General features: G+C 37.4%; 1 protein-coding gene across 1 annotated transcript; it reads right to left on the bottom strand.

Annotated features, from left to right (window-relative positions):
* Positions 1-10,117: 10,117 nt before the first annotated feature.
* LOC146465930 (ADP-ribosylation factor-like protein 3) lies at positions 10,118-21,439 on the bottom strand. Its single transcript, XM_085128158.1, has 8 exons — positions 21,355-21,439; positions 21,145-21,288; positions 21,013-21,073; positions 20,770-20,825; positions 20,501-20,551; positions 18,491-18,589; positions 17,387-17,473; positions 10,118-14,248 (listed from the first exon to the last, which is right to left on the bottom strand). Exons 1-8 carry the CDS (start codon positions 21,355-21,357, stop codon positions 14,207-14,209), a joined length of 543 nt encoding a protein of 180 aa, XP_084984284.1. The 5' UTR covers positions 21,358-21,439; the 3' UTR covers positions 10,118-14,206.
* Positions 21,440-21,476: the final 37 nt, after the last annotated feature.

Genomic DNA, 21,476 nt, shown 5'->3' with positions numbered 1-21,476 from the left:
TGGTCATTTTTGACACAAAACCTTGGACTAACCCCTTAGAAAAAAGTCGATTTTTGGACAAAATACAACTATTTTTTTAAAAGCTTCTAATCGAATCAGTGTGTCCGAAACCGTCTCCTGAGACACTTTTTAGGCCACCCAAGGGACCAAGGATCAAGAAATAGCCCACGAAAGATGAAGTCAGGGTGAGAGATAAAAATAACATTATTTGTCAGGGCGTTATTTGCACTTACAAAATGATTCCCAAGGGCGTTTTGCGACACGCTGAGATCCCTAGGGACTTAAACAAATGAAAAATGTCGACTTCAAAATTTGGTCATTTTTGACCAAAAACCCTGGACTAACCCCTTAGAAAAAAGTCGATTTTTGGACAAAATACAAATATTCTTTTAAAAGCTTCCAGTCGAATCAGTGTGTCCGAAAACGTCTCCTGAGACACTTTTTAGGCCTTCCAAGGGACCAGGGACAAAGAAATAGCCCACAAAAGATGAAGTCAGGGTGAGAGATAAAAAGAAAATTCTTTGTAAAGGCGTTATTTTCACTTAACAATGATTCCCAAGGAAGTTTTGCGACATGCTGAGATCCGTAGGGGCATAAAAAGGGAAAAATTTCGACATTAAAATTTGTTAATTTTTGACACAAAACCTATGACTAACCCCTTAGAAAAAAGTCGATTTTTGGACAAAATACAACTATTCCTTTAAAAGCTTCCAATCAAATCAGTGTGTCCGAAAACGTCTCCTGAGACACTTTTTAGGCCACCCAAGGGACTAGGGATCAAGAAATAGCCCACAAATAATGAAGTCAGGGTGAGAGATAAACAGAAAATTCTTTGTAAGGGCGTTATTTTCACTTAAAAATGATTTCAAAGGGCGTTTTGCGACACGCTGAGATCCCTAAGGACTTAAACAAATGAAAAATCGCGACTTCAAACTTTGGTCATTTTTGACCAAAAACCCTGGACTAACCCCTTACAAAAAAAGTCGATTCGTAAACAAAATACAAATATTCTTTTAAAAGCTTCTAGTCGAATCAGTGTGTCCGAAAACGTCTCTTGACGCAGTTTTTAGGCCTTCCAAGGGTCTAGGGACAAAGAAATAGCCCACAAATAATGAAGTCAGGGTAAGAGATAAACGGAAAATTATTTGTCAGGGCGTTATTTGCACTTACAAAATCATTTCCAAAGGAGTTTTGCGACACGTTGAGATCCCTAGGGACATAAATAAGTGAACAATGTCGACTTCAAACTTTGGTCATTTTTTACCAAAAACCCTGGACTAACCCCTTAGAAAACAGACGATTTGTGAACAAAATACAAATATTCTTTTAAAAGCTTCCAATCGAACAATTGTGTCGGAAAACATCCCCCGAGACACTTTTTAGGCCTTTCTAGGGACCAGAGACAAAGAAATAGCCCATAAAAGATGAAGTCAGGGTGAGAGATAAACAGAAAATTCTTTGTCAGGGCGTTATTTGCACTTACAAAATGATTCCCAAGGGCGTTTTGCGACACGCTGAGATCCCTAGGGACATAAACAAATGAAAAATGTCGACTTCAAAATTTGGTTGTTTTTACTAACCCCTTAGAAAAAAGTCGATTTGTGGACAAAATACAAATATTCTTTTAAAAGCTTCCAATCGAACAATTGTGTCGGAAAACATCCCCAGAGACACTTTTTAGGCCTTCCAAGGGACCATGGACAAAGAAATAGCCCACAAAAGATGAAGTCAGGGTGAGAGATAAACAGAAAATTCTTTGTCAGGGCGTTATTTGCACTTTAAAATGATTCCCAAAGGAGTTTTGCGACACGCTGAGATCCCTAGGGACATAAACAAGTGAAAAATGTCGACTTCAAAATTTGGTTGTTTTTGACCAAAAACCCAAGACCAAACCCTTAGAAAAAAGTCGATTTTGGACAAAAGACAAATATTCTTTTAAAAGCTTCCAATCAAATCAGTGTGTCCGAAAACGTCTCCTGAGACACTTTTTAGGCCACTCACGGGACCAGGGACAAAGAAATAGCCCACAAAAGATGAAGTCATGTGGAGACATGAACAGAACATTCTTTGTCAGGGCGTTATTTGCACTTTGAAATGATTCCCAAAGGGCGTTTTGCGACACGCTGAGATCCGTAGGGACATAAACAAGTGAAAAATGTCGACTTTAAAATTTGTTAATTTTTGACACAAAACCTTGGACTAACCCCTTAGAAAAAAGTTGATTTTTGGACAAAATACAAAAATTATTTTAAAAGCTTTCAATCTAATCAGTGTGTCCAAAAACGTCTCTTAAGACACTTGTTAGGCCTCCCAGGGGACCAGGAACAAAGAAAAAGCCGAGAAAAGCTGAAATTAGGGTGAGTGATCAACAGAAAATACTTTTTTAGGGCATTATTTGCACATAAAAATGATTCCCAAAGGAGTTTTGCGACACGCTGAGATCCCTAGGGACATAAACAAGTGAAAAATGTTGACTTCAAAATTTGGTTGTTTTTGACCAAAAACCCAAGACCAAACCAAAAACCCTTCAAAATACAAATGTTCTTTTAAAAGCTTTTAATTGATTCAGTGTGTCCAAAAGCGTTCCCTGTGGCACTTTTGAGGCCTGCCAATGGACCAGGGACAAAGAAATAGCCCATAAAAGATGAAGTCAGGGTGAGATATAAACAGAAATTTCTTTGTCAGGGCGTTATTTGCACTTAAAATGATCCCTTAGGGCGTTTTTTACACGCTGAGATTCCTAAGGACATAAACAAATAAAAAATGTCGACTTTAAAATTTGGTCATTTTTGACCAAAAACCCTGGACTAACCCCTTAGAAAAAAGTCGATTCTTAGACAAAATACAAATATTCTTTTAAAAGCTTCCAATCAAATAAGTGTGTCCGACAACGTCCCCTGAGACGCCTTTTAGGCCACCCAAGGGACCAGGGACAAAGAAATAGCCCACTGAAGATGAAGTCATGGTGAGAATTAAACAGAAAATTTTTTTCAGGGCGTTATTTGCACTTAAAAATGATTCCTAAGAGAGTTTTACGACACGCTGAGAACCCTGTGGAGATAAACAAGTGATCAATGCTGGCTTGAAAATTTGGTCGTTTTTGGCTGAAGACCATGGACGTATTCCTTGGAAAAGAAGTCGATCTCTGGACGAAATAGTAATATGCTTTTAAAAGCTTCTAATCGAATCAGTGTGTCAGAAAACATCCCCTGAGACACTTTTCAGGCCGCCCAAAGGGAACAGCAACAAAGAAATAGCCCACAAAAGATGAAGTCGGGGTTAAAGTTAGAAAGAAAATTCACTGTCAGGGCGTTATTTTTGCTTAATACAGGTTTTTACAGAATACACGTAATACCCAATGAAAACGACGTTTTACCTTATTATAGGAAATTATCAATGCACGTTGACAACGCGAAGAAAATTTACGTTACACTAAATTAACGCGAATTTTTCGATAAGCATCTTGTTTTATTTACTGCGATTTTCATAATTCTGCCAACTCGCACTTTACATTTTTGTTTTCGCACTTTACATTTTCGTTTTGGCTTCTGTCAATAAAACCTTCTAAGAGAAGTGCACGGATGTTTCTAAGTTTTTTTTAAATCCGAAAACTTGGCTTTGAAGCCTAACTAGACCCCATCAATTCAAAAGATAGTGACTCTGAAGAGCCAATAGAGGAGTCATGAACTAATAAGGTTTGGTAATGAAATAAAGGTGCTTTAAAATAACAATGTTGTAAAATGGCGTGCATTAAATTTACATCGACATTAATTACGATACATGAAATTAACGTGAATTTTGTAAAATCGCATTAAAAAGGGCATTGTTAATTTCCTATAATAGGGCATATAATACTTGATTAGCATACTAGCTTTAGTGTACAGTTTTTGCCCAAAAGCGCTCACAAAATCACTGCTTTGAACTATTGAAGATCGGCTTTCTCAATTCCTTCCTCACCCTCAAAAGACCTCCATTATTTCGATTGCACGAGACGAACTTAAAGAGTCGTGGGACCAGTTTTGCTGATTCTCGCGAACTTTCTTCACCACTCTAGCAAGCTCACACTTGCCGCAGGAATGTTCCAAAAGAAAAAAAAATCACGCAGTTTTCATTTGTAGTCAGTCCGAGCTCAGGATATATCTTTTTTAGGACAATGCCTCCTAATTCTGAGGTATTTTTAGTGTAGTTTATGGCAATGTGCAGTGGGAAAAGCAGATTTTAACGAGGGATATTGGAATCCAAAAAGAAAACTGGGGTAACCACGATACGTGGTAACATACGGCAGTTTTCTCAAAATTGAAGCTTAATCATCTCTGAAAAATGCTTAGATGCCCCTAATTTTCGATTCCAATAACCCTAGCTAAGATCTTCTTTTTTTCCGAATAGCCAGAAACCACGCAAAAATATATTTGTTTTTGGAAGCACCTCCAGAGACGTCCGAGGTGCGCAGAACTTATGCGCGGTAACAAAAGAAGGCACCGTGTCAGTAAAACGTCAAACTAAATATGGCATCGAAAAGCAGCAACACAATACAATACAATACTTTATTGACACTCCCCTGGTGGGGCTTTTCAGTGACAATGCAATTAACAATGCAAACATGCCTATAAGAATTAATTATGTAATAGATATTATCACTGCATACTATACAATTATAATAAAATGAATACTAATAAAATACTAAATACTATCATGACGTACTATTAACAAAAAAAATCAGTGAGCAATTTATTTTTCAGGTTAAATTCAAACGTAGAAATAGATTTTGCAGTTTTAAGAGTACTGTCTAGATTGTTCCAAATATGGACCATGCGGTAGTAGAAAGTTCTCTGCCTGGTACTCGACTTATACAAAGAAATGTTTAAAAGTTGGCAACTTCGAGTCATACGCCCGGTGACCGCAAGTCTTGTCGTAAATTGATCGCTGAGATAATGTGGAGCTTGACCAGTCATGCATTTAAATGCCATGACAGCGTCACAAAAGAATTCTTGGTTTTCAGATGACGTCATAAAAAACTGAAATTCATAACTAAACATCATTTTGGGTTTTTGTCTTCATCACATATAAGAAAATCTAAATTTCCATAGGCTTGCTTGTTTTCAGCCGGATAGCATTCTTTGTTTTGAAAATAGAGCAGTTTGAATTTTTGATTTTTGCGCAGTGCGTGACAGAAGGATTGCTGCTCTAAACATGTCACGTACATGAAAACATCGATTCGCCTCGTGTTTTTTTTAGGTCTGATCAGCTAAAATGTAATAGAAGCGTTAATGTCAATGTGTGAAAGTTCAGCAGAGAGAAGAAAGGCTTTGAAATAGCGAAGGTAAATTCCAGATGTTTTTGCTGGTTTCCGGCCGCCATGTTGGTGCCCATCAGACGGGGCACCAACATGGCGTCCCATACTAAACTCTGTAATTTTCCGTGGTACATTTTCTCGAATAACTCGATTAGGAGATATCGCACAGCCTTGGGGCTTTCACACGGTGTTTATGTATCACTTTTCTACAACATATAAATTTCTTGACTTTATCTATTGAATGGCTGGGGATTTTTTTTTTTCACCTGCGTGACGATGTGTGAGGTGGAAACCACCCATAGCTTTTGTTTAACTGGTAACCAACATTTCTTAAAACTTTTAGTCAGGATAACTAGAAGAAAAAAATTAATCACAAAAGATAATTACAAACTTAGCATTTGATACGCGATTAATACGCGTTCAAAACGTGTTTAATACGCGTTCAAAATGCGTTTAAAACGCGTTTGATACGCGTTCAAAACGCGTTTAATACGTGTTCAAAACTCGTTTGATACGCGTTCAAAACTCGTTTGAAACGCGTTTGATACGTGTTCGAAACGCGTTTTAAACGCGTTCAAAACGCGTTAAATACGCGTTAAAAACGTGTTTAAAACGCGTTTCATACGCGTTCAAAACGCGTTTAATACGCGTTCAAAACGCGTTTAAACGCGTTTGATACGCGTTCAAAACGCGTTTAATACGCGTTGAAAATTCGTTTAAAACGCGTTTAATACGCGTTCAAAACGCGTTTTTAACGCGTTCAAAACGCGTTTAACACGTGTTCGAGACGCGTTTAATACGCGTTCAAAACGCGTTTAATACGCGTTCAAAACGCGTTTAAAACGCGTTTGATACGCGTTCAAAACGCGTTTAATACGCGTTGAAAATTCGTTTAAAACGCGTTTAATACGCGTTCAAAACGCGTTTTAAACGCGTTCAAAACGCGTTTAATACACATTCAAAACGCGTTTAAAACGCGTCTGATACGCGTTCAAAACGCGTGTTAAACGCGTTCAAAACTAGTTCAAAACGCGTTTAAAACGCGTTTGATACGTGTTCGAAACGCGTTTCAAACGCGTTTAAGACGCGTTAAAAACGCGTTTAAAACGCATAAAACGACATACTCGTTCAAAACGTGTTCAAAACGCGTTTGATACGCGTTTAAAACGCGTTTAATACGCGTTGAAAATTCGTTTAAAACGCGTTTAATACGTTTTCGAAACGCGTTTAATACGCGTTTAAAACGCGTTTAATACGCGTTCAAAACGCGTTTAAAACGCGTTTGATACGCGTTTAAAACGCGTTTAATACTCGTTCAAAACTAGTTCAAAACGCGTTTAAAACGCGTTTAATACGCGTTTAAAACGCGTTTAATACGCATTTAAAACGCGTTTGATACGCGTTCAAAACGCGTTTGATACGCGTTCAAATCGCGTTTAATACGCGTTCAAAACGCGTTTAACACGTGTTCGAAACGCGTTTTATACGCGTTCAAAACGCGTTTAATACGCGTTCAAAACGCATTTAAAACTCGTTTGATACGCGTTCAAAACGCGTGTTAAACGCGTTCAAGACTAGTTCAAAACGCGTTTAAAACGCGTTTGATACGTGTTCGAAACGCGTTTTAAACGCGTTCAAAACGCGTTAAATACGCGTTTAAAACGCGTTTCATACGTGTTCAAAACGCGTTTAAAACGCGTTGAATACGCGTTTAAAACGCGTTTAATACTCGTTCAAAACGTGTTCAAAACGCGTTTGATACGCGTTCAAAACGCGTTTAATACGCGTTGAAAATTCGTTTAAAACGCGTTTAATACGTTTTCGAAACGCGTTTAATACGCATTTAAAACGCGTTTAATACGCGTTCAAAACGCGTTTAAAACGCGTTTGATACGCGTTTAAAACGCGTTTAATACTCGTTCAAAACTAGTTCAAAACGCGTTTAAAACGCGTTCAAAACGCGGTTAAAACGCGTTTAATACGCGTTTTAAACGCGTTTAATACGCATTTAAAACGCGTTTGATACGCGTTCAAAATGTGTTTGGTACGCGTGCAAAACGCGTTTGATACGCGTTTTAAACGCGGTTAATACGTGTTCAAAACGCGTTTAATACGCGTTCAAAACGCGTTTGATTCGCCTTTAAAACGCGTTTGATTCGTGTTAAAAAGGCGTTTAATACGCGTGTAAAACGCGTTTAATACGCGTGCAAAACGCGGTGAAAACGCGTTGAAACACGTTTGTTGCGTGTTTAAAAGGCGTTGAATACTAGTCGAAAGCGCGTTTAAAAGGCGTTTAAAGGGGTATTAAAGGCGTATTGAACGCGTTTTAAACGTCATTCCTTCCTTAAACAGCTTGAATATTTTAGACATTGAAGTTCCGTTTGTCAATGATAATTTAAATATTTAACTTTTGTTTCTGTGAAATTTTGATTTAGTTACAATTTTTTTAAAAATACCTGCTCCTATACTTTAGAATTCATTAAACGTGACATGCATGTAGTTAAAGCCTATTTTCACAAAAGTGGGACGTGACTTGGGATCAAGTCTATTTTAACTCAAAAGCACTAACACCAATCTACTAATGTATGGAATAAAATTTATGGGCACTTTACGCTGCGTGCCGTACAGAGCCCCTCGATTTCCCTAATATTCACGGATTTCAATCGAAACTAAACATAGAGCCGTCAGACCGATAGACACATTTCTGAACCGAACTCTTTCAGAAATACAATAATAATCACTAGGTAAATATTTCTGGCCATTTAGCCATATTTTAGAGAAGATGTATCCTTTTATTGGTGTTTCAAATGAAACCTATGTGCTATAGCAGTGATTGTTTTACGTGACTGACAGTTGTTCATTTCAAGGTGTATATTCAATATATATTCTACGCTCAATTTAAAGCGTCACCTTTCTGGTATGTATGAATATAATCAGTAGTTAGAAATTCTCTCCAAGACAATGAATCAGCTGGGGATAAAGTTCCTTTCTCCCTCTTATAGTATGTGAACTGGTTTCTTTACGTTGTGACGCAGTGTCCTATTTATCAACGTATCAAGACTCCGTTGTTCATTTCAGTCTAAAACCCAGAGGTGTTTCAATTTGAATATTTTGTCAAAACCCTCCTGGCATATACCGAAAGGTCGGCATTACTTAAAAATGTCTGCTATTCCATCCGGTTGTTTCCTGCATGAAAAATTACAGACTCGTTGTGGATTCAGCAGAGACAAGGAGAGCTTTGTTTTACTTTCTGAGAGCAACTCAAATATATCGACGCATTTGGCGAGCTGTCACTTATCAAAATGCGGCGATATTACCGAGGCAGAGTTGATCGTGGGAAAAGAGCGGGTATTCGTGGCTCGTCAGCGATCCGGTTTGCGAGCTTGCCTATATATCTGCCCAAGTTTTATTCCCGGGATTTATTAGAAACATTTTGGCGAGCGATTTTGTTCTTGCAACAAGAAGTGCAGATAGCTAGGTATATAGATGCAACGACAAAATCATTGACATAAATTCTCTTATCCATAGAATAGGAAAAACACAAATTGCGTTAAATATTACAGGTAATACTTGAGATGGATAGTGTACAGGTGAACACGTTTTTTTAAGGTCAAGTAATTGGAACCACATTGGGCTGGTGTTGCCTAAGCGTTGTGTATATCAATTATAATCTCGACCGCAAATTGATTAGTACAGTTTTCGAAGAATGACGGCTCATCGATACAGCTTTTCTTGTGCTTCCATATCCTCTCTAATCACTTCAAATGAGCTCCAACGGCAATCCTGACTCAAGGCTAATCTAATTGCCTTTGAAACCAGGCAAAAAGAAAAAGCACTCTGACACTCGGTGCATCCATACCTTGAAATCACGTGTTTTTCAGAGATTCGGTTTTCCTTAGCAATTATACGTTGACTGGCGAGATAAACATTGTGAAAGTAGAAACCGAAAATAAACCTTAATGGAAACGGAGGACGGGGAAAAATACACCACAGCCTAAAGGATAATCGTACTTACGCGAACCAACAGCCTCGATTTTGCCAAACAGAAGAATCATGTCATCGACCACTTGAGTTATGACTTGTCTCCCCGCCACACTTACAATCTTCCCAGCAAGCGTACTGGCACGACTTTGCCGCTAGCTAAAATTTTCCAAACAAATGTCCATGTCGCAGACAGATAGTCAAGCTCGCAAACCGGGTCGCTGACGAACCACGAATACCCGCTCTCTTCCCAAGATCTGCTCTGCTTCAGTAACATCGCCGCATTTTGAAAAGTGACAACTCGCCAAATGCGCCGATATATTTGAGTTGCTTTCAGAAAGCAAAACAAAGCGTTTAAAACGCGATCAAAACGCGTTTATTACGCGTTCAAAACGCGTTCAAAGTGCTTTCAAAACGCGTTTTAAACGCGTTTGCACGCGTATTTAACGCGTTTTGAAAGCACTTTAACGCGTTCAAAAACGTTCGAAACGCGTTTAAGACGCGTTTAAAACGCGTTTATGTCGCTTTTAATACGCGTTCAAAACGGGTTTAATACGCGTTTGATACGTGCTTAAAACGCGTTCAAAACGCGTTTAAAAAGCGTTTAATACTCGTTTAATACGTGTTCAAAACGCGTTTAAAACGCGTTTGATACGCGTTTAAAACGCGTTTAATACGCGCTCAAAACGCCAATATGCCAATATGCAACAATTGAGGTTTCACAACCAAATTTGCACTAAGCACAGTTTTTGACCAAGCCTTAAGCAACCGTGTGGTAAACTAAAACCAAGATAATCACTCTAATAAACTACAACAAATGTAAACAGCACAATGTACCAATCAAAGGCAAACAATTTTTATGTGTTCATTAAAAATCACTTGCATCTTTATTTTACAAAACAATACACTTGTCAGTTGTGAGAAAAAGCCCTCTGACTAAAGCATTAAAAGTCCATGCCAGCTTGTTTACAGTCAACTCTTGCTTTACAAGGAACCTACACCAGCACAGTGGCATATTAGTAAGATGGGGGACTGGAGCTAAAAAGACAGGAAAATAGAAAATATTGAGCCCCACTGCTTAATGCACACACCTTGTTGTTAAGGGCACTTACTTGTTTAAAATAGGGCATCATAATTGCCAGAAAAATAACCCATGTGTGAAGAATTTCATATCAGATAGGAATTAGTTTTTGGTGTTTAGTCTAGAATAGGATTGAAAAATTAAATGCAGATGAATATGGTTTGCTAAAGGTTAAGGATTTCAGAGTTCCAGCGGCACCCCATGCCCTGAGGTGGGCACGTTCCACCATTACAGGTAAACCAGAGTGTGGTGAAATTACTACACTACTCTGGGACCAGTTGGTCAAAGCACCATTTTACTAAATATAAATATAGTATTATTTCAACTTAAATTATTTTGTGTTAATGGGTTCTTAATATTTAACTAGCTTTGGCACAACCAGGCCCAGAAACTACAGAATACAACTTCCACCATAACACATTTGCAAGTAATGAAGTTCCAGGCATCCGAATTGTGTAGAATGATAAGGAGAGATGTATGAAGCCATTTTTTTTCATGAGCACCAATAAAAAGATTTTCTTTGCCTATTAAAAGAAAATGAGACGATGAGATGCCTTGGCAGAAACAAATTTCGAGGTAACAAGACATGAAAAAATTGGTTAAAATTTTGAGGGATGCATATTTTGCCAGTGGTTTTTCCTTGTGTGCCACTTTCTTGCTTTAAATTCTCCACAAACTGAATGCCTGGAACAAGCTGTGAGTTGACTGTTTAACCCTTTCAGCCACAATATGAACATCAATATTCTCCTAACTGTCCTCCATATATTCCTTGTTACTAGTTGGGAGAATTTGTAAAAATCAAGGCATTTCATCTTGGGTGATCATTTCCTCAATTCTCTTGACTTAAATGTCCAATCAAGCAGAAACATTGTAAGGAGAAATTAGATGTTAATCACCACTGGGGCTTACAAAGGGTTGACAAAGCTTCAATTAAGTCCTCTTTTCCATTTCTTGTAACCAACAGTGAAAATGTGCATGCAACTCAAGATCAATAAATATAATGTACTCTCAAGGCAATATAAAGCAACTGAATTTTTTGCTGTTCTCAATATTATAACTGCATCGAGAATGGACCATGAAAACAGACAGCAAAAAGGTGGATCAAAATTCACTACCAATTAAATGTTATTCTTACAAATGTGACCTTTTAACCACACTATACTAATCGTATGTTTTCTGACACATATAATTGCTACAATGATTGACAGCCATCGAAAGTATAACTAATGGTACATCAAGCCATAAATTTCAGAGGTTGCAAACACATTGTAAAGTGCAATAAGTCGGCTCTGTGGAACTGTGTGATTCCAGAAAATGTCTCCACCTCCACCACAGAAGGTGATTGGAATTCTGAGAGGGAGGGAGTCTAAAAAGCCAAAGTTTTTAAAGGAAGCTAACCTGGAATTTCCAAAGGGATAGGGGAATCCAAACCAATACACCTTCTGGGGACAGGGTGTGGATTTTTCTGGAACAAAACATTTCACTGGCTGGTCCATGTTCACAGAGTGTGTGAATTAACTTAAGATGGTAATACTTTTTCATTTTTCAGCTGGTAATACTTTTTTCATGTGGGAAAAAAGGCAAGAGCTTACATTATGTGGTAAAATGGTCAAATGATGACCCAGACAAAAAAACAATGTGAAATATAATACACTCAACAATCAGCTGAACTGAATCAAACATATAAAAATAAATAGCTGTGACAAATCTACACAACTCTAGCTCTATAGTCAGCACTTACAAAAATTGTGAAGGTATATTCTAAAAATTATGCCTGTGTAGGTTAGATGATCTTCATACAAAACTACTACAACAGTACAAGGGGTATAGTATGGCAAAATTTGAGACTTGCCGAGACCCTCATTTAAATTCCGAGACCCAGATGTTTTAAGTATTTTTTTCAAATCCAAGCCTGAGACTCTGTGAAACAATAATCCGAGTGCGAGATGCCATGAAATCAGCCTGCTCTTTTTTAGAATTTATCAAAGCCTACATCTTTCAGAGCCTGAGTGACTGCGATGTTGAACCACTTTTCACTATTATTATATTCTTTGTTGATTGTTGTTGTTTATGATGGTTCATTCAACTTGGCTTGCAAGGCAGCTCCGAAATTCAAATTTCAAAATATGAGATTTCGAGACCCGCTTCATTATTCACGAGCTTCACATACCGAGAATCTAGTTTGAGATGCCAAGATTTTGAGACTCGCCAAAAATTTGCAGAGACCTATTGTTTTTCAAGGACCATTCTTTACCCCTAGTACATGTACTGAACAACATTAATGTACACCTTAACAGAGTAATAATAACAAAAATTATTATATTATGTTATTTCGTTCTTGGCAACCATATGAGAAGTTTATAGAAAGCCCCCCTTTCTTTAGAACATTATTGTTAAATTGTTGAACACAAAACCTTGACAGATTCTTAGAATCGTGGTTACTGGTTACCAGCTTGTAGCAATATCAAGAAATCAGTTCCTGACTCACAAGATAATCCGTGAGTAATTTATTTCACTATGTATTAAAGGGCTTGGAGCAAGAGGGATGTCAATGGTCATTCGTCGTCACCCTCATTAAACAAAGTCGATTTATCTATTTAAAACCTGCCAGAGGCCCCATCAAGTATACTCTTGAACGTTTTAACACAGACTGAAGCAACTCAGGCAAATTAGCATACACAATTTCTCTTGTTCTCTGTTTGAACCAGACCAAAGGAAATTGAAGGGCTGGGAGTATATATAGTACTACTGTCTTAAGTTAAATTTTAGATCAATTTTTTGTTTTGTTCAAAAGTGCCATGTAGCCTTCAATTTAATCAAATAACATTGCTCTGTTTTTTCAGTTATTTCTTTGCTTTGCTTTGGCTAACTTGATATTTTGGCCTGCTTTTTGTCAAAAAAGAAGTGTAAACCAACAGAAAAAAAAATCACAGAGAGCTCTGTTCTCTGATTAAATTGAAGGTCACGTGAAAATTCAGACACTTGAGCAGAACGAAAAATTATTAAACTAAAATTCAACACAAGGTAGTTATGCTCTCATTCCTTGATCTGACCACTGGCACCTCATTTCTTTGAGATGGTCAAGTTTTCAGGAAATTAGGGGCGGTGCCTACTATAAGGAAGTATTTTTGTGTGGTTTATGACTATGCAGGGAAAGCAGATCTCAGCAAGGGCTATTGAAAGCCAAAAAGAAAATTGAGGGTAACCACGCATTTTTGAGAGATAATTAAGCAACAATAATTATACAGTGAAATATAAAGCATAAAAATGCATGGCTTTTTTTTCCATATTGAAGCTTTATTATCTTTGAAAATGCATGGTTACCCTAAATTTTCTTTTTAGATACCAAGAGCACTTGCGAAGTTCTGCTTGCTCTGCAACGTTTTAAACCAAGCAAAAATATCCTTGTATTAGTGGGCACCACCCATAGGAAACCCAAGTATCTCAAGATGCACAGAACGTATGTGCAGTAACAAAAGTAGGCACTGTCCTTAAGTACTAAACTAATGTTTAGAATTAATGATTGTAAGTTAAAGAATAAATAAGAACCTAAGTTTCTAATAATAACCAGAAGATGTGTGTGGAAACAGTGCTAATTTGGAGCAGTTTACACCCCTCATACAGCAAGCCTTCAACTGCTGACCCAGTGATGCCTTCAATAGACATTGTTGCATCTCAAGAAGAAGCAAGAAGAGCCTAACCTATGCTTGAGCACTAATTTACTTGTGGGGCTATAAATTCTGTAGCTACAACCATACATGTAAATTATGCACATCTTTTCTTTATGGGTGAAATGCTACCTGAATTGAAAGTAAAACTTAATTAAAAGTGATGATAAATTACTGCCACGTTCAAGGCTTTTTCGAGTTCTTCATCGCCCATTCCATTCCATTCTGCAAGAAAAGAAATCCATGTTACTTAGTCTTTAGTTCAGTCAAACGACTGTTTAAGAGTCGTTTAGAAACTAGTCATGGAGCAGATGGATAAGGAGTTAGTTTCTAAAGAAACTGTGGCCCTGAATCAGTGGGCAGTGGAAAGGAATGTTTGGTTTATCAACAGAGTTGATAACTAAAGGTAAATTGGCAACTGTAAAGAGTTTTGAGTGCTAATGTTTCAAGCATTAGCTCTTCGTAAGAGCGACTATCAAGCAACTGTGGGTTGTAGGTATTATTATTATTTCACTATTATGTTATTTCACCAAATAAGGTCAACAGAATGTGCAAAATATAAGACTGTAATACACTGCAGTGTCCCGGTTTGCTCATTGCTCGTATTTTTCGTTGCCCCTTCGGGGCTCACAAAAATACTACACAACTCGCAAAATATCTGTACGTATTACATGTAAAACCATCAAATAAGATATATAAATAGTGAGCATTGGAGGTACATTATTGGTGGCACATGGTAATGTGAAAAAATTGAAAAGCGTTGGTTGATTCTGTAGGGAGCAATTAGCCAGCCAACAGGTTTCAGAGGGGTACCCCAAAGAAACCTGTTCTCAGGCTATTGAACAGTTTTCAACTGTAAGTCATAAACCAAAACCAAGCCAATCAATCTGGCCAATAACAGCACACACAAGCGGCACAATGATCCAGTCAGAATTCAGAGCAAATCAATGTAAATGGCATCAAGTGTGGATTAAAATCAATGCATTCAAGTGAGTTAGCATTGGTTTTGGTTTTTCTTTGGGGCCTGACCAACCTACATCAGGGCTCATTCCCTTTTCAGAACAAAAATTCCAGCACTTTTCCAGTTCCCAGAAAGTTTTATTTTCCAGGACCAATAATGCACATTAAAATTTAATTATTGGGTCTTCCCATCTGGCTGCTTCTTAATGTCTTTCAAGAAAACTTTTGTTTCAAATTATTACTTGAGTTTACAGATGTCAAGGATTTTCCAGGAACTTTCCACTCCTGGAAAATGCTAGACTAAAATTCAAGTACTTTCCAGGATTTCCAGGACCTGCATGAACTCTGCTAAATGTATATAGTGCTTTTAGATCACTTTCTGAGGTAATGTTTCCTGAAGGAATTAAAGGCCACATAAACAAATGGGGAAAATTCAGTGAATCTGAGCTAAAACTTACAACAAAAAGAAATAGATTTAAGGCCCCATTCGCACAAATGCATTTTTTTTTTAAAGTATCCGTTTTCATCGCAGTGAAAACGAAGCAAAATATTTTCATCCACACTAGCGTTTTCATATCATTTTCACCTATCCATACTAACATGCCCGAAAACGATGAAACGACTGGGACCTGGGACTGCGCATGTGTTAACATCGTAAGACCATCCGCCATCTTGGATACATGCTCCGATTTGGACTGGAACCGATGGCATCTGACGCTTTTTACGTCACCATTTTCAAAAGTCTCCATTTCATCTGTCCACACTAGAGTCCACAACCGAGTGTTTTCAAAAGATTCCACTTTTGAAACCTTTTTCCACAGTCTCCATTTTCATTGAAATTTTTGGGGGTTTTAGTGTGGATGATAGGCGAAAATGTATCAATCAAAGGCTCCTGTGAGCCAACTCGTGAATGCAGATGACACATAGTAATTGCAATTTAGACGGCTACGGAAACTTCCTCAAAAGCTAAAAGAAATTATATCTTTGCCCGATTATGTAACGAAAAATGACCATTCTTGTACTATTAAAATGATTGTCAAATTATTCTGTACAGATTGAATAAGCCGATTATTCTGATGCGCCGATTAAAAAATATCACGTGTTTTTTTTATTCAAAGTTTATAGGAGCACGCCATGTGCAGCTACGTCATGCAAATTCGTGTGATAGTCCGCGGCTACTGGATTTCGCGATCGGGCTAGTGGATTCTAACCATCACTTGCCCAATGGGCAAGTGAAGTTTTTTTGGGAATTAAAATTACAAAATTACTGTAGGGCAAGCCGATCTCACAAAGGGAAATATGTTCAACAAAGTATCGCATTACGATTCATGCCCGACATAAATGCGTGAAATTTTTCCTTTGGAGTTCAGTCCACGCAATCCTCAAGTAAAAATAATGAACTATGACAAGCTCTTGCTAAATAAGAATTATTTATCGACCGCGTCCTTTTGCTTTCCCATAAATTACCAGTTGTAAATTTCGAAAATGAAACATTTTTTCCCTTTGAAACCTCTATGAAAGCTGACAAGATCTTAAAAGTGTTCATTTCACCAGAAATTTGCATAATTTTGTTTACGACGTCAATGATGCGTGACATGGCACGTTCCGCTTTCGCGTGAAAACTGACAAATTAAATTATTTTTTAATTAAATTATTTTTAAATTAAATTATTTTTAATTCTTGAAAGAAACCGCACTTCGTAGAAAAAAACGAAAAAATCCTATAACTTTGCTCAGATTCAACGAAAAATCCCCATTCTTACACTAAAATGATTGTCAAATTATTCTCTACAGAATGAATGAGAGAATTCTGACGCGTCGTGAAACAAATTTTCAAGTTTTTTTTTTTTTTTCACTAATTGAGTTTACGACCCCGGACTTTCTGAAAAACTGAAAAAACTTGAAACTTTGCTCAGATTGAACGAAAAATCGCCATTCTTGCACTAAATGATCGTCAAATTATTCTCTACATATTGAATAAGAATTTCCTGATGCGCCATGAACAACAAATGTTCGCGTGTTTTTTTCCACTAATTGAATTTAAAACTCATTCACTGCGCACGCCCGAAAGTTAACGACAAAACCGACTGATCGACTGATCGACCAAGTCGAGAGTCAGCTATCGCTATAACTCGTTCATTGCGCATGCGCGCATTCACGAGTTAAAAAGGATACAGTTAAAAAAAAAATGCATTAGTGTGGATGGGGCCTAAAAAACACTACAGGTCAGTCATGCCCCGAGTCCTTCAATTAATCCAATGGCAGTTCAACCTTACCAAGAGAATTACTTTCAGTTGCATTTTTGGACAAGAGGAAAATGCTATCAAGAACACTGACACTGCTACATATCTAAAGTAAATTAATCTTGATAAAAATATTACAGGGTAAAAAGAGGCATACTAACTTGTACTCCCTCTCCTGTTTTAGCCGAACATGCTTGAATATGCCATGACCGATCTTTAATACTATGGAGTCGTAAGGAGTTGGATATCTGCAAACAAACAACAATAACAACTTCACCCACTTCTTAATAAAAAACATTCACAGGAAAACACTTGAGAACCCACAAGTACCTTTTGAGCTATTTGAAGTAGGCCCAAGAAAGAAAAGGATATTTAAACAAACAAAAAAAAAATGAGCACAAAACTCTAGACTGAAGCAATCCACTATGTTTAATCAGTTTGATTGTCACAATCTTGTTGGGTAGTGTGCAGAATAGTCAACACAGCACAACACCAATCAAGAAAAACTCAAACTGGGAGACTCCAATATAGTCATTTTAGGTCTTGAGAATTTCAAAAAGCAACTTCTTTTATTCAGGTTTAAAAACTAGGTCTCCTTATTTAATAGTACTTTAATTTAATTAAAGGAAAGTAAAAGACTATTCCAGACAGGTTTAGTCCATAAGACCTCTTTCATAAATGGAGGCCCTGATTTTTACTCTTTTATATTTATTTAAATGAGTAATACATTTATTGATAAACGCTAATGAATAGTCCAGTTTCGAATACACCAAGACAGCTGGATAAAAAGACAAAAGACACAAGTCATTTATTAAGGGTTAGCCTCAACCTGAAACAAAATATTCACAAATGTCAGCAGGAAAGTGCTGAATCCTAAAATAATTGTGAATTGTGAATAGTTTACTTCAGATTGAGGCTAACCCTGTATAAATGTATCTTTTGTCTTTTCATCGGGTGGTCTTGGTGAATTCGAAACTGGACTATTCTGCTTTTAATTTTTTGTTTAAATAAGTGATTACTTAATTTCATTCCAGATTGTAGGGCCTAGGCCCACCCGTAGGGGAAGGAGGGGGGGGGGGGGGGGTCAACTCAACCTTTCTGCCAACCCAACTTGTGACTTCTCAGCTCCTTTTCGTGTACAATTTGATCTCCTAATCTTAGGGTATGGCTTATCAGGTCAGTGTAGCTGAGTCATCAGCCAGTGTTTATTTAATTAATATAATATGCATTGTATCTTTATTATAACATTTATAACACAATTTTACCTCATCTGGTGGTAAGGCATTCATGAGATCCTGTTTATTTGCAAAAATTAGTACAGGTACACCACTCAATTTTTCCTCTTCTAACAGCTCCTCTAATTCCTGAAAAAAGAATGACAGACATTTTTCAGGGAGACCAATTATTACACACTCACTGGTGTGTACATTCCTGTCAGGTAGTTTGCAAATTACTCAGAGAACACAGCAGGGTGTGGCCCACCTCCATGATTCCATAGTCAAATCACACCATCCTACTCTCTCCCCATTCTGCTATTCTTTTCTAAAGAGCATTTATTTTCACAATGATGCAAAGTACAATGGTGCTAAGGCATAAATGGATTGATAATAATTTGTGACCAAAAGATAACAATAACACAAGGCCCTTCAAATACATCAAAAAGAATTTTAGCCTCATTTACATCCAGCTGCCCACTAGCAACTTCCTCTAGAACAAGAACATTGTGTGAAAACTTCAAACCCATTGTTCTTGACCTTAGAAAGAGCAAAAGTCAGAGCAACAGCGAGAAATTTGAAGAATAATTATAATACTAAGAGTTTCTATGCGAAAGTAAGTGCTGGCATTGGAGCTGGAAGAAAATTCTGATGATACGATATGAAATGGGATAACGTAGAATAAGAGCCCACAAGAAATGAAAGATAGTGGGTGTCATTCATGAAACCTTGTCAGCATTTCTATATTTTATGCTCTAAATGTCTCATCAATTATACTTAAGTTCTTCAGCAATCGCTAGGTGCCTTTCAGCCATACAAACACATTACGAAGAATGTTCAGCATCAATGAACAAACAACAACTTTATACTGTGCTTGAGAAGTTTTCTTTCGTCTTAATGGTTGAAAAACAATTTGACTTGACTGTAGAATGGATGATCTCAGCGCGTAAGAACAACTCCAATATTTCACCACAAAGTACAGACAGCCATTTGGGTTTGACTTGTTAGCTTCAACTTTGAATCTATGATTTGACACAAAGGTCAAATTATTTACCTCAATGGGCATAGATTTTGACTCAACGAGCAAAGAATACTGTGAATGCTCCGCCTCAATGGGCAAAGAGTAATGTAAATGTACTGGAACTCTGTCAGATCTCTTTCCACATGCAGTTTAGGTGACGTCATCACAGGTGTGGATATCCCGGATAATAAAATTACCAATCAGTTGCACATGTTTCCAATCTTGCAATCCGACAAATTTAGGATTTTTCCGCTTTTGTAAAGAACAGTGTGCTGCCTAGGTCATTTTGGGAAGAGGAGTGGGTTGATGAAGGTGTGGGAAGGGGGTGGGTGGTACAAAACAAAAAATCTCCAGATGTTAGACCTCAAGTAGTTGGCATCTACGTAAGCAAATGTGCCTCAAATGGCTGCCAAGTAGTTGTCACACGCTACTGTACTCAAAAACTTTGTCTACTGGAAATGGTACAGCACAAAGCACTAAAACTGGTTTGAAAATTATCACACCAACCCAGGTTTAAAGCTGTCAAACAGATGTCAACAAGTCAACACAAGCTACCACAATTGAATACTTTGTCACCAAGCAAAACATAAGCCAGATTTTCAACAAGAGCATAACTGCCGGTTTAGTTTGTTGTTGGTTCTCATCCTTGCTTGGAGAGGTTTTCCTCCAGGTACTCTGGTTTTCCCCTCTCCTCAAAAACCAACACTTCTAAATTCCAAATTGATCTGGAAAGTGTCCCCAATTAGTGTTCTGTGCCGTTAAATGAAGTGATGAAGTGATTTGCCACTCAGTGCATGTAGTGCCTGTTGCAACTCAAATGTTGCCAATCATTGCCATTTCTGCCAATCACACTAACAGCAAAGATCCCGTCAATAGGAAGATCAAAGGGATCTCTGCTTGATGGGCAGTAAATGACTGAAGGTAATATTGATCTCCTAACATTCAATTTGGCTCATTTAGTTACAATTTTTAATACATTTAAAAAGATGCATTTTGTTTTCAAGGCAAGTACATTAAAATCTTTTAAGTTTAATACTTACAAAACCAGTCTCTTCAAGTCTTTTGTGATCTGCACTATCTACAACATATACCTATAGAATATATTGAGAAAACAAAAAATCTTGAGCATATAATCCCACAGAAGATTTAAAGCATTGTACCATATCTGTCCATGGTATAATTCAGTGCTCAAAGGCTAAATCCAAAAGTAAGCTTTTAAAAGCTTTTTTTTAATTCCATGATCTCAAATCAATTAAAACGCCGGTGCACGTCATTTTAAAAGCATCATATTAACACCATTAAGACCTACCAAAATTTCAACGTGTTCAAAATAATTTTTCCAGTAGGGACGAATGGCTCTTTGCCCTTTAAATAAAACAGACAATATTTGAGTACTTAAACTTGAAGATGACAAACTAAAAATGATACAAGATTAGACTTATACTTTGTTATTATAAGAGATTGGCCAATGAACTAAGAACTAACTAAGAAGGAAAAACACGCAGCAAGTTAAGCTTAAACTTATGTTTTAATTGATCTCTTAATAGCTCACCTCCAATGTCCCATACTTGCAACTTAAATCCTTCCGATGCGACTGTTTTAATATTAAACCCCTGTGCAAAAACAAGTTCACTTTAGCATATTAGCATTGACCATTGCAGTGAACAGTAATTCGGTCAAATACCTGTGTCGGCGTGATGTTTTCAGGCTCCTCAGATGCGAGACGCTTCAAAATCGTCGTTTTCCCGGCATTGTCCAAACCAAGGAACAGAATCTTTAATTCCTTTTTACTGCTTGATTTTAACTTGCGAAGCAGTGATAAGAGACCCTGCAGAAAACAATCTTAGTCACTATAGCTGCAAGTGAGTGATAGTTTTGGTCATAAGGCACTTACCATTTTCGGGAAATCACGAAATATGATTTACAATGCTTGAATATTGTGTAGCAAGCCAAGGCTGCTAAGCGTGACGTCATAGCCTGAACACTTGAACCATACATTCAGCGGACTCTACTAAT

Source organism: Pavona decussata, unplaced genomic scaffold (assembly GCF_977016875.1).
Source record: "Pavona decussata unplaced genomic scaffold, jaPavDecu1.1 SCAFFOLD_155, whole genome shotgun sequence".
In the NCBI taxonomy this organism is placed as follows: Eukaryota; Metazoa; Cnidaria; class Anthozoa; order Scleractinia; family Agariciidae; genus Pavona; species Pavona decussata.
This window is presented reverse-complemented; position numbering and strand designations above follow the sequence as displayed.